A 13,510-nucleotide genomic window follows, 5' to 3' on the forward strand; every position below is an offset into this window, starting at 1 on the left:
GAGGGAGCTGAGGGGGCACTTTCTGTCTTCTGTAAAGGCAGCAGTGGGAGGGGGGGGCCCTCTGCCCTCCAGAGGGAGAGGAGACTGAGGAGCCTCTTCAGACTCCCAGCCCACAAACCTAAGCCTTGAAGCCACAAAGCTGAACCCAGGCCTGGCCAAGCTCCTCCCCACGCCCTGCTTTGTGTGTTTTAGCTCCATGAACTTTTCAGTCAGAAATTCAGAATTAGATCATTTCCAGGGATGGGAGTAAAAAATCACCAATGATTCTTGTGCAAGCACCAAAGGTGATAAAGCATGCCTTCATTTCACCCACAACCAAAGCAAAAATGGTCAAAGAATGAAAAGTCTATAGATCCATGGTTACACTGCAGGGCCCAGTCCTGATTAAAGTCTCTATGTCAGCACTCAGTCCCTGCCTCTTCCTCTACCCTCAGAGCTGGAAAAAAGCTTAGAACATGGATCATCAGACCTAGGAGACCCCCGCTCCCCACCTTCTGCTGACTCTGACCCTGAGCAGGCCCAGCTATTTCTGTAGCCGGGTGCACACTCATTCCTTCTTTTCCCCAGCCTTGCTTACATGTCTTCTCTACATTTCTGGTATTCATTTTAAAATCTCTGTTTGTATATAAATTTGTCCTTTCAGATAAATCCCATTTTTCCTCCATTGATGTTTTCAGAATCTTATCCTGAAATGTCTTCCTTCCTGCCTAGGCCTATTATCTCTGTGCATGGATGATCTATTGCATGGGATTCTATCTCTATTTCCTCTGAATCCTTTGAATGCAGGAACATGTACTCGTTTGTGATGATACCAGGTCAATAACCAAGAACTTAAAAGAGAGAAGGATCATAGATGAAGACAAATAGAAAGGGGAAGCAGGAGGTGACATTGGAGCTGAGGTTCAGTTCAAGCCAGGAAAAAGGAAAGGAAGGGGGAAAAGCTACCAGGCAGGTGGCACAGCCAGGGCAAAAGCCTGGAGATGGGAGATGGAATGTTATGCCTAAGAAACAGGCAGTTGGCCAAGATAACTGGATTAGAGAGCTCTTAGAGGAGAGTAAAGTAATAATAAGAATCACCAGCACTTCTGCAGTGATTTGAGGTCTGCAAAACACTTGAGAAATACCATGTTTTATCTTCACAGCAAGGTTGAAAGGAAAATACTGTGATTATGCCCATTTTACAGATGAGAAAACTGAGGCTCAGACAGGAGAATAACCAGCAGGAAAAGCCTGAAGCCAGATTTCAGCTGAACTGCTCCAGAATCCAGGGGCAGCAGTAGGTCATGGGCAGCCCCTGCTCTCGGCCAGGCCCTGGGCACTGCCCCCTGTCACATAGACAGGCTCTTCCCTACAACATCCAGGGCCCAGCCTGTGCAGCAGGTCGGTCCTCTCCCTGCCCCTGAGTCCTCCCTGTCCCTGGAGCTGCCCCAGACAGGAGGCCCCTCCCCACTGAGCCCAGTTAAGGAGCCCAGGAGCCCACTGGGGAAGAGGACAGGGCTTCCTCTTCTGAGGACGGGCCTCCCTCTCTCCACACAAGGACTTCCTCTTTCATCTTCCTCTTTGTCCTGAGTCTGACAGAGATGGCCAGAGGGAGCTATGGTGTTCAGGGGGTGACACAGCTCCCCACAGAACGTGCCTCTGTCCTGTGTCTAGATGCTGCTGCTGCTGCTGCCCCTGCTCTGGGAGGGTGAGTATGGCTGGGGCAGGCAGAGGCTGGTCTGAGGGGTGAGAAGATGCTGACCAGGCCTCTGTCTGCCCTCAGGGTCCCTGTGCCAGAGACTGGAGGTGCAGCCCTCACTGTCAGTGCTGGTGGGGATGTGTGTCTACATCCCCTGTGCCTTCGACTTCAATGAAGTATCACTCAATGGCAGCAAACCACTTTATGGTTATTGGTTCAGAGAAGGGACTAACGTTTTACGTGGCAGGCCTGTGGCCACCAATGACCCACGGCGGAGTGTGGAGGAACAAGCCCGGGGGAGATTCCATCTCCTTGGGGATCCCAGGATGAAGAATTGCTCTCTGAGAATCACAGACACCCAGTTCTCAGACACTGGGAGCTACTACTTCCGTCTTGACTATGGATATGATGCCTACAGTTACCTCAAGGACCGACTTTATGTGAATGTGACAGGTAGGACCCTCCTCTCTTGGGAGGTTCTCAGTGTATGAGGCAGGGAGGTCTGGGCAAAGGGCTGGCCTTGGAGACCTTGAACCTCCCTGTGGGAGGGTGAGAGAAAACATGAGGACAGTTGGGGAACTCCCTCAGGGGGAGGGGCAAACAAAGGGGAGTGGGGTGAAGACCCTGCCTGAGGCTCCAGAGGTGCAAAGGGGAGGGAAGGTGGTGGGGTCCTGTTTGGGAAAGACCAGGACCCCAGGAAAGGCTGAGAGTGGCCATGGTTGGGCTGGAAAAAAGTCTGGAGCTGCAGTGAAGGGAAGGAGATTGAAACCTCAGATTTCTGACAGATTCCCTTTGGGGCATTTTACCCTATATTTTTTCCTTCCCTCTGTGGGACTCACTTTCCCCTTATGTAAAATGAATGGGTTGTTCTCTGTTGCCCTTAATGCAACTTCCTCTTGTCTTAAATCTATGACCATCTCAGGTCCTGAGGATGACAGGGGATGCCCAGAAGGCTGGTGAGGAGCAGGGCCTGAATGGGGTCAGACTATGAGGGGAACACAGTAGGAACCTTAGGGGTGGGGGAGGTACCAGCATCTGGAAGGACACTTGAGGTCTAATTCCCCTCCCCAGCCCAGGGCTCACTGTCTCTCTTCTCTCCAGACTTGATCCAGAAACCAGACATCTCTATTCCAGAGGTGCTGGAGTTGGGGAGCCCAGTGACTCTGAAGTGTACATTTCCTTGGGCTTGTGGGGAAAACAGGCCCCTCACATTCTCGTGGATGGGGGCTGCCCTCTCCTCCAAGCCACAAAGCTCTGGGCCATCCCCCTCCTCAGAGGTCTCCTTCATCCCTGGGCGCAAGCATCATGGCACTAACCTCACCTGTCAGGTGACCCTTTCTGGAGGCCATTTCAGCTCCAAGAGAACCATCCAACTCAATGTGTCCTGTGAGTGCTGGGGGCAGGAGGCCTGCATCCCCCAAGTGAGGGGTGAGGGAGAGGTGCATTAAGAGCCCAGGGTGGTAGTCAAGCCCTGGGAAACCAGATGCCTTTTTCTTGTGCCGGGGCAGGGAAAGCTGCCTCGCAGCAGAGATGCAGCCTGGGGTTTCCTATTTTTTCTCTGTCTCAGTCTCTGTGGTTTCATGTGCCAATGTCAGTCAGGTAGGGTTAGCCTAGATGGCCTCTGAGCTCCCTCCCACCCTGATGTTCTGTGGTTCTGGAATTGAATCTCTTCCCTGCCTGATGCTGGGCTGGGCAGAGAGCCCCAGCACCAGCCAGCCTGGTCCTTCTGTTGCAGACGCTGTGCAGAATGTGACCATCACCGTGGCCCAGGACAACAGGACGTCAGGTATAGCAGAGCCCCAGGGTGAGGGCAGGGAGGGGACCCGGGTGCTTCAGCTTCTACTCTGAGGGTGGGTGTGGATGTCAGGGGGAAGAGGGAGCCAGGAGAGAGAGGGGCTCTCTCTCTGAAGGCCCAAGTTCTCTTTGCCCTGGGCAGCCCCTCCTCCTGGAATGACAGCAGCTCCGGTTTACTCATGACTTTAAGGGCTAGAAATTGTTTTCTTCCCCACAGCACCACAGGGAAAGGCATTGGGAGAGTTCTTATCCCCATTTTCCCAATCAGAAAGCTGAGGGTCAGAGGGAAGGCCTGACCTAGTTCCCACAAGGTCCCAGCACCAGAGAGGTGTGAGCTCTAAATGTGGAGTCTAAAGGTAGTGACCTCTCCACTTCACCAGGCCTGGGCTGAGAGTGACAAGGCCCACCCTGGGGTTCAGTTACAGTGCTCTGTCCACTGGGCCTACCAAGGTTTCCCTCTTGGGCAGCTGACCTGACTCTCCACAGTCCAGGCCAAATGCGGTCGCTTTGCTCCCTCCTGCATTGATTTTGTTTTCAGGGCTTATCTGGGGGGGTCTGAGGGGCTTGTGTAGGAAGGAGCTGCGGGGGATAGGTCTGGGGGCTGCTGTCAGTGGGGGACAGGAGTCTGGCCATCCAGGCTGAGCCTTTAGCCTCAGTCAGGACAGGTGCAGTGTCTGCCTTGTGGCTTCAGGGCTGCTGGGTGTGGGAAACTGGATCCCTAGTGGTGATTACAATGGGCTCATAGTATTTAAGTTCCCAAGCTCACAGTGTGAACATTTCAGTCTCCTGAGAGCTTATTTTGTTATTTCTGTCTTTCGCAATATTTTCACCTGAATTAATAAAAAGAGAGATTTAGAGAGACAGACAGACAGAGACACAGACAGAGAGAGAGAAAACGAGAGAGACACAAAGAGTTAATAAAACAAAGACCAGCAAAAGAAATGAAGAAGAAAAAAAGGAAAGAAGGAAGGAAAAAATAAAAGAAGAAAGCCAAGCAGAAAGAAAACAGGAAAAAGACTTAGAAAGAGAGAGAAAGAATTAGAGCAAGGAAGGAATAGAGAAAGAAATTAAGAAAAAAAGAAAAAAGAAAGAGAAAGAAATAGGAGATATGAAGGAAAAGAATGAAAATGATAGATGAAAGAAAGAAAGGAAGGAAGAAAAAGAAAAGGAAGGAAGGAAAGAAGGATGGAAAAAAAAGAGAAAGGCAAGGAACAAGACCTAGGCTGAGTGTGGGCTGGTAGCAGGAAGACAGACAGGTGAGGCCTCCATTGTCTGGCCCTGGGGACTAGCCAGGTAAGATACAGGGGAGGGAGAAGGAACAGGAATCCAGGCTGGGCTGGGCCTGGGTGATTCCCTTCCTTCCTTGGGTCCTCTTCTCTTCCAGTGGCACCTTCCTCTTGTGATCTAGCTGAAGTCACACCAGATTTCTAGTTCCCAGGTCCCTGTTGGGCATAACAAAGGTGGGGACTAGTGGATCTCTCAAGTCCCTCCAGGTTCTCACTGCTGCGACCTCCTGATCTTTTTCAGATTTGATCCCAGGAAACAGCTCAGCTCTTGTGGTGAAGGAGGGACAGTCCATCCAGCTGCTCTGTGCTGCCAACAGCAATCCCCCAGCTTCCCTGAGCTGGATCCTGGGGAACCAAACCCTGGCCTCTTCCCAGCCCTCAGAGAATGGAGTCCTGCCCCTGGATCTGCCCCACCTGGGGCCAGCAGATGGAGGGACTTATGCCTGCCTTGCTCAGAACCCTCTGGGCTCCAAGCAGGCCTCCCTGAGGGTCTCTGTGCAGTGTGAGTGTGAGGGGGCTGGGCACCAAGGGGTGCTTGGGTCCTGGTGGGAAAAGGAGAGTGTCACCCACTAAGGGGGATCTCCTGTATCTTCCCACAGACCCCCCAAGGATGCTCAGCCCTTCCTGCTCCTGGGTCCAGGAGGGATTGTCCTGTACCTGTTCTGTCCAAGCAGAGCCAGCCCCCTCCCTGCGCTGGTGGGTAGGGGGGAGGCCTGTGGAGGGCAATGGTAGCAGTGACACCTTCCAGGTCATATCAAAAAGGTCTGGGCCCTGGACCAACAGCAGCCTGAGGGTGAAGGTGGACAGGGTCCCTGACACCACTGTCAGCTGTGAGGGGAAGAACCCACAAGGGACCCACACCCTGCTGTTCCAGCTGCTGCCAGGTGAGGGATGGGGGAGGGAGGAAGCAGGGGCAGAGGGCCCAGAGGACAGTGGGCCCAATAAGGCCACAGCCTGCGTTCACCCCAGATCTGTGCTGTTCAAGCAGTACCAGCCACATAATTGTGGTAGTGATTACGGGTGAAGCATGTGGAGGAAAATAGTAGCAATGTCAGCTTCTGAGAGCTTTTCAGCAAGTCCCCAGCAGCTTGACTGTGAAGGTAGAGTCCAGCCACAACCTCAGGACCCGCCACAGAGAGGACAGTCTCAGGGTCTGGTTGGTTTCAGGTAAGAGGCCTGGGGCTCCTGGAGAAAGGGAGGGGTGTGAGGGGTCTGATTCCAGGGGCAAATGGAGGTTAGAGAAGAGAGTGGAGACTGAGGGGCATCAGGGGATGCCCAGAGAGACCAGGGAGACGTCCTGGGAAGAGTCTAGTACAGGAGTCAGGAGTCTGTGCCAGGAGACTGGAGTTTGATACAAACCAGGCTTCATCTCTCCTTTCTTTGCCCAAGAAGGCAGCAGCCTGGGGATTCCCACAAGGTTTGCTGACACCCCAGGAGGCTCCTTTGTTTTCAGTGCTCCCCCATCCACTAACCTGGTCTAGGGACATTTAGGATCCAGACCTTGGGTGGGAAATCCCATTCAATATGTGAATGAGCACTCGGCCCGGAGGAACTTGGTCACTAAAAGAATGGACAGACATTGCTGAGCCTGTCTCCATAACATCTCAAAGACCTGGACCTTGTAGGACAGGAGATGGACCAATGTCCTGATTTTTGATTTACGAGGAAGAGAACAGACCATACAAAGTATAGGCCAGGGAACTTGACTTCAGTTTTTGGAAAGCCTGAGGGTAGAATATGAAAGGGGTGGTTGGTGAGCAGTGAGAAAGGGAAACTGGCATTCCAAGGAGTTGCTAAGCTTCACCAAGTCCAGGCCCTGACAACAAACCATGTGCATTAGTTTGATCTGGCACTAACCCGGCCTGTGGGAGGAATGCCAGTGACAATACTTAGCTGGACTTTAGACAAGCATTGGAGAGAGAATTCATGTTCGTCATGTGGAGGAGAAGAAGTGTGCATTGAAGCAGACCAGAACTGGGCCTGGAAAAGGAGGCCAGCCCCCTGGCCTGGAGTGAATGCAGGCCATGCCCATCCCCGTGCCCATACTCAATCAGAGATTCCCCTGTTTCCTGCTTTAAAATCCAGCCTTGACTTTGGTCCTGCCAGCCTGTGGCATCTCTCTCACTTTCTAAGGTGGTTCAAAGACCAGGGTAGCTCTGAGTGCCCCGTGCTGCTTCCTTTATCACCTGGGGACCCAAGATCGAATTTGTCAGGGTTTAGGATTTGAATCCCTGGGGGCAGGTACCTGCTGGCTTTCCATCTACCTCCTCACTGATCTTGTATGAAGTCACATCAGCTAGTGTTTATTAAACACTCCCCAGGTGCTAGAGTAAGTGTGTATGTGTAGTGGTGATGGGGTACTCAGGGAGGGCCAGCTCCTGTGGGGCGAGGGATGCCAGGACCTTGTCAGGGCTGCTCCTCCCTTATGTGGTCTGCCTCTCACCCAATCTCATCTCTGGCTCCCAGAAGCTGTGCAATGTCCTGGGACTAGGGAATTCAAGGAGGGCACTGCAGTCCTGAGAGGAAATAATGCTGGACAGGAAAGACTATTACCTGCGGGACAATAAGCCCCCTCTAACCAGCCTCCATCTCTCTCTTTCCCACAGTCCTCTCTGCCCAGGAGCACAGCTCTTGGCCCCTGATGCTCACATTGCTCAGGGGAGCCCTCATGGGGGCCGGCTTTCTCCTCACCTATGGCCTCACCTGGCTCCATTATACCAGGTGAGTATATCTGCCCTCTGACCCCCAAGCCCATGACATCTCTGCCCCTCACTCACTGCCCCAACCCCCTCCTCACTCTTCTGCCCAGAAATGCTCCCTGGGGTCACCCCTGACTCCCCATCCCTCCCACCGTGGCCTTAAACCCCTGGCTCTTCCACCTGTGGCCAAACTGGGCCTGTTTCTCTCACAGGAAGCCCCTAGGGAGGGAGCAGCCACCAGCTCCACAAGCAGCCCCACCATCTCGGTGACAGCTCTCCTGGCCTTGAACCCAACTCAGACCTGCCTTCTGCCCCTTCCACTCAATGGCCCCAGTTCTGTCCTCAGGGACCCAGCAAGTCAAGTCTGTCCCTCCAGCTACAGGACCAACCTCCAGGACTAGAAGACAGTTCTCAGGACCCCCCTGGGTCTCCTCTTCTCCCTCTGAACAGCCCCAGGCCCTTCCTCTGATTGGCGCATGGCATGATCTCAAGGCCTTTCCCTACTTGGGCTCCCTCCTCTCAGTGAGCCCCAGAGGGAAACTGTCCTTCCTGAATCCTGGTGCCCAGAAGTGATCCCAGCTCCCATGGGGTGAATCAGAATTAGGACAGCTGGGCCATCCCCTCCTTCATTCCAGGCCAGGGCCTCTTTTCCAGCAGCCTGGGATGGAGTTAGCTCATGGGGCTGCCATGTTTGTCAGCTGGAGCCTTCCCAAGCTGCCCCAGCCAGGCTGGCCTCCTCCTGGCCTGCCCTCTCAGCCTCCTCCCTCCCAGCTCAGGCCCTCAGGTCCTCAGCCCCCCCCCCCCCTGGAGGCTCATCCCCTGGCCTGCTGACCTGCTGAGCTGGCCCTTGGGCTGTGGTCTGGGGTGAGAGGGCTGGTCCCTGCCTGGAAGCAGGGCCTCACAGGCCAACTGTGGGACCCTCCTCCAAGGTGACAAGAGGCTAATAAATTATTAATGTGTCTGAGGCTCATTTTCTTCCTCTATAAAAGGGAAAGAGAAAGCCCCATGGGCCTCCCTCCCTGGGTTTCTGTGAAGTTTCACTGGGATAGGGTCGGTGTAGTGTTTCTTAGTCTTTCTCATCTCATGGTCACAGTGGAGGCCAAGCGGTTATATAAGTCTCTACATCAGCTCTCAGTCCCTGGCTCTTCCTGCAGCCTCAGAGCAGGAAGGAAGCATCAGAGCCAGGAGAACCCCTCCCCCCCTACCTTCTGCTCCCTCTGACCCTGAGCAGTCCTACCTATTTTTAAAGTGTGGTCCACACTCCTCCATTCTCTTCCCCTTGCTTATGCCTTCTTTTAATTTTTTTTTCTAATTTATTTAATTATTTTTAGTTTTCAATATTCATTTCCACAAGATTTTGAGCTATAAATTTTTCTCCCCATCTTTACCCTACCAATAACCCCAAAATAGAGAGCCTACTGAATATCCTTTCCCCCAATCTGTTCTCTCTTTTATCCTCCCCCTTCACTGCCCCACAACATTCTAGTAGGGCAAGATGGATTTCTATACCCCAGGGCCTGTATATCTTATTCCCAGTTACATGTAAAAAGAAATTTTTTTAAACATTTGTTTTTAAAACTTTGAGTTCCAGATGTTTTCCCTTCTTTCTTCCTCACTGGGAAAATAATCAATTCACTATAGGCTGCACATGTGTAGTTACATAACTCATTTCCACAGTAGTTATATTGTGAAGGACTAACTGTCATTCCCTCCACCCTATCCCACTCCCCACTTAATCTATTTTCTCCTTTGACCCTGTCCCTTTTCAAAAGTATCTGCTGCTAACTACCCTCACCCCAATCTGCCCTCCCTTCTATCACCCTCCCCTCTTGCACCCTTTCCCCCTACTTTCCTGTAGGGTAAGAGACCCAATTGAGTGTCTATGTTATTCCCTCCTTAAGCCAAATTCAATGAGAGTAGTCTTGACCCATTCCCTCTCACCTTCCTGTTCTTCCCCTCCATTGTAACAGTTTTCTTTTGCCTTTTTAATATGAGATAATTTACCCTAATCTTTCTCTCCCTTTCTCTTTCTCCCAATATATTCCTCTCTCACCTCTTAATTTATTTTTTTATATCATCCCTTCATATATTCACTCATCCTGTGCCCTCTATGTATACATGAGCATACATGTGCCCACATTCATATATATATTTATACATGCATACCCCCTCCTATACATATAGATATATATGTATACATACACACACATATATGCACACACATATACACACACATACACACACACATATATTCCCTTTAACTATCATCCTACTGAGAAAAGTCATGAGTTGAGACTCCACGCCCTAGAATCTCCGCTCGTTTATGATTGTCAGCCTCTGGGTAAGTAACCCTTGTGTCTATGTTTTCACCTAACTTTTCCTTCTCAGCTCTGCTAGGGCTGGCAGGGCTCCTCCCTACCATGATCTCAGACTCTGCCACAGAAGGGCAGGGGGGCCTGGGTGGGCTTGGCTCCCCACAGGGTCTCCCTTAGCAGGCTGTTGCCTCGCTTTTCATGATTTTCTGGCATTACTCGCATTTCTCTTCCCAGTTTTTCCTCTACTTCTCTTACTTAATCTTCAGAATCCTTTTTGAGCTCCTTCATGATCTGTAACCAATTCATATTTTTTCTTGGAAGCTTTTGGTGCAGGAGTTCTGCCTCCCATTACATGTTTTAATCTTTTTCATCCCCAAGAAGGATGCTATGGTCTGTTTGTGCTGGCTCTGCTTGCTCATATTGCCAGCCAATTATTTGACTTTTGAGCTCTTTGCCATGGTAGAGCTCTGCTTCCACAGTGGAGGGAGCTTAGTCCCAAATTGCTGGGATTTTGACAGCTACCAGAGCTATTAGGAGGGTGCCCTCTCTTCAGTCCCCACAAGCTATGGCTCACTGGTCACGCACCCCAGGACCACCACCCAAGACCATGATCCAAATCCAGATAGGTTAAAGCAGGAGCGATTACCCTCTGAATGGACACTTGGTCGCCCTAAGATCTGCAGGCCAGGAGCTCCTGAGGCAGCCACTCGGCACAGCCACTTCTCACCTGGGGGCAGGGGCCAGACCACACTCTTCTCTACCCAGTTCTAACAGAGTTCCCCAGTGACCTTTTACTTTCTCTTTGGAGTTTAGGGGTTGAGAAGTCTGGAAACTGCCACAGCTGGTGATGATTCACTCTCCTGAAGTCTGCTCTGGCTGGTTGGGGCTGTCCTGGGGCCAGACCCAGGAAGCTCAAGTGGGCTTCCCTTGGCTCCCAGCTCGGTGTGATAGACCCTTTCTGTTGGTCTGCCAGGCGGCCTTCAGCAGGAGATTGTTTCTCTCCGTCACTTTGTGGGTTTTGCAGCTCTAAAGTTTGTTTAGAGTCAACTTTTTACATATATTGGAGGTGGTAGGAGCCAGAGCCATGTGGAGGCCCTGTTTTGACTCCACCATCTTGGCTCCACCCTTGCTTATGCCTTCTGCATATTTCTTTCTTTATTTTTAAATCTCCATTTCCACGTACATTTGCTTTTTAGATAAATCCCATTTTTCCTCCCTTGGTTTCTTCAGAATCTTATTCTAAAATGTCCTGCTTCCTTCCTGGGCTGACCACATCTGAGCTGGCCACTCTATTATCTGGGGTCCAGTCTGGTTTTCCTCTGAATCCTTTGAAATCTCCCTGGTCAGTGTCTGGCCTATGCCCAGGTGGCCTATGCTTCTCTACCACAGGCTCTCCGGTAGAGAGATCACTCTCCTCTAGGGCTGTCACCATTTTGACCCCAGGAAATATTTCCTCCCTTTCTTGTGGTATCAGCTCCAGAAGAGGATTCTTTCATCTGCCCTTTAAAGAGGAGACCAGCAGTGAGGTCAATCAGTAATGCGTTGCTTCTTCTGTGTGTGTGTACGTGTATGGGGGTGTTCGTGTGTGTGTGTGTATGGGGGTGTTCGTGTGTGTGTGTGTGTGTGTGTCGGGGTTAAAAAGAGTGAGATAAGTAAGAGAAGAGAGACAGAGACAGAGAGACAGAGAGACAGAGATCCAGCAGATATTTAGAACTGAAATCCCTCATCAATGCCATCTCCTGCCTCTATGTCCGGCCTGTGATCAGACGGACAAACATACTGATATTTCCTTTGCCTTTTATGTCCAGGCAGTCTTTAGTCTGAGAGAGAAATGCTTTCCTTCCTTCCTTCTTTGGTCTTCTTCCAGATCCCCCATTCTATGCTTCCTCCATCTGGTTCTCAGATTTCCTCCTATGTGAATACTGAACACACAACGCTACTCCTTGATTTTTCTTATCCCATTACTTGAATTTTTTTTAAGGGAAGGGATGAGGAAACACAAGTTTAAAAACTGTTCTCCTAAACATGAATCTCCCCAATTTTTAAAAATACAGAGTGATAGGGAAGAAAGGAATTATTTGTTGCCCATGGGAATCATATAGAAATGTGTGTGTGCATAACCTTTATGTCTCTATCATTTTTATCTATATAGTCTCAATCAAGGGTTAGGAAAACGGGATTTGCTGCAGGGAATTCCCACCAGCATAATCTGTAATAACACTTTCAAATAGAGATAGAAAAGGAGAGAAGTGAAAGCCCAGATCCAAGTTCTTTCCATCACACAGGGATCTTCGTCTCCTACTGTAGTTTTACTGGTTGAACCAATAAAATCATGTCAAGAGAAAGAAGGGAAATTACATTTTATTCCAGACACAGTACAAAACAAGGCCTCCTTTACATGGAGATATGCATAAATAATGCGGTATTGGAGTTCCTAAAAATAGAGAATGTAACAGGACTTTGTGGCCTGCTTATGTGACCCACAGGGTCATCTCCACAGGGACTCCTCCTTCTTCCCATTCCTGAGCAGGCATCAATCTCCATATTTACATGTGGATATGTTGTGAGAGGGGCAGGTTCCAGCCTCTTACCCATTAATCAGAGGAGGCCCAGACTCTAGGAGTGAATCCAGCAATCACGTTCCAGAGTAAGGCAGGTGATAAGGGATTTTCCTCTAAACTCATATATGGACAAGGTCTCAGTTCATTTGAAGGCATTCTAAGATGTTTAGACACCAGACAAAGGCTGATGTAGTCCACAAGGCACTGAGTGAAATAGTCAGAGCCAGGCCTGAGCTGGTGCACCAGGAGGCAGCCCAGGGCTGGAAGCCTCCAAGCTGGGGATGGCCTGGAGGACGCCTACCTTGGTACCTACAGCACAGGGTAGTGGGGGCACCAGAGGGAGAGCCCAGGTGCAGTGCTCCTCCTCCCCACCCACCCTCCACTGTCAGCATGATGAGAGGGAGCTGGAGCAGGGAGCCCAGAAGGGCTTTTTCCTGGGCTCTGTATGAGCTTTTTCTCCTCCTGTCCTAAGTTGACAGGAAGATCCCTGAGGGCACGCAGATCTGACTTGTCTCTGAATCAGCAGGGCCCTGCACACTTACAGCTTGGAGAACAGTCCTGAATCTGCACCAATGAGCTGCCAACTGTTTTCCCTGAGATTGAATCCCAAGGAGATCAAAGACAGAAAGGTCCTAAGGCTACCAGAACATCAATAATGAAAGCCCTGGTGGGGCACCATCACCCAGGACAGCAGGACTATAGGTAATAGTAGAGCCCCAGGACAAGGGCAGGAAGGGGACCCGGGTGCTTCAGCTTCTACTCTGAGTGTGGGCATGGATGTCAGGGGAGGAGGGAGGCAGGAGAGACAGGGCCTCTCCCTCTGCAGGCCCAGCTTCTCTTTGTCCTGGGCTGCGCCTCCTCTTGGAATGACCTCAGCTCCCGTTTGCTCATGACTTTGAAGGTTAGAAACCATTTTCTTTCCCACAGTCCTATTAGATGGGGAGTGGGAGAGTTCTTATCCCCGTTGTCCAAAAGGGAAAGCTGAGGCTCAGAGCTGTGAGGAGATCCTGACCTAGTTCCCACAGGGCCCCAGGACCAGAGAGGTGTGAGCTCTAAATGTGGAATCTAAAGGTAGTGACCTCTCCACTGCACCAGGCTTGGGCAGAGAGGGAGGAGGCCCACCTTGGGGTCCAGTTCCCAGGGCAGGGCTCTGTCCACTGGACCTCTCAAGTTTTCC

At 51.0% G+C, this 13,510-nt stretch overlaps 1 protein-coding gene across 3 annotated transcripts in view; it reads left to right on the top strand.

Annotated features, from left to right (window-relative positions):
- LOC138161850 (sialic acid-binding Ig-like lectin 14) overlaps positions 1 to 8,417 on the top strand; it is a 138,660-nt gene extending 130,243 nt beyond the window's left edge. Inside the window, exons 1-8 of one of the 3 annotated variants that reach the window (XM_069088860.1) lie at positions 1,563 to 1,687; positions 1,763 to 2,131; positions 2,780 to 3,064; positions 3,414 to 3,464; positions 5,000 to 5,260; positions 5,358 to 5,642; positions 7,365 to 7,479; positions 7,670 to 8,417. In XM_069088860.1, the coding sequence (XP_068944961.1) occupies positions 1,654 to 1,687; positions 1,763 to 2,131; positions 2,780 to 3,064; positions 3,414 to 3,464; positions 5,000 to 5,260; positions 5,358 to 5,642; positions 7,365 to 7,479; positions 7,670 to 7,727 (1,458 nt within the window). In that variant the 5' untranslated portion in view covers positions 1,563 to 1,653 and the 3' untranslated portion in view covers positions 7,728 to 8,417. Of the gene's footprint in view, positions 1 to 1,562; positions 1,688 to 1,762; positions 2,132 to 2,779; positions 3,065 to 3,413; positions 3,465 to 4,999; positions 5,261 to 5,357; positions 5,643 to 7,364; positions 7,480 to 7,669 lie in introns of those variants that run through there. The other 2 variants (XM_069088861.1, XM_069088859.1) reach the window with 2 other exon arrangements.
- The last annotated feature ends 5,093 nt before the right edge of the window (positions 8,418 to 13,510 follow it).

Source organism: Petaurus breviceps, unplaced genomic scaffold, assembly GCF_028583685.1.
Source record: "Petaurus breviceps papuanus isolate PSGF00001 unplaced genomic scaffold, PetGlider_PUasm1.0 185, whole genome shotgun sequence".
In the NCBI taxonomy this organism is placed as follows: domain Eukaryota; kingdom Metazoa; phylum Chordata; class Mammalia; order Diprotodontia; family Petauridae; genus Petaurus; species Petaurus breviceps.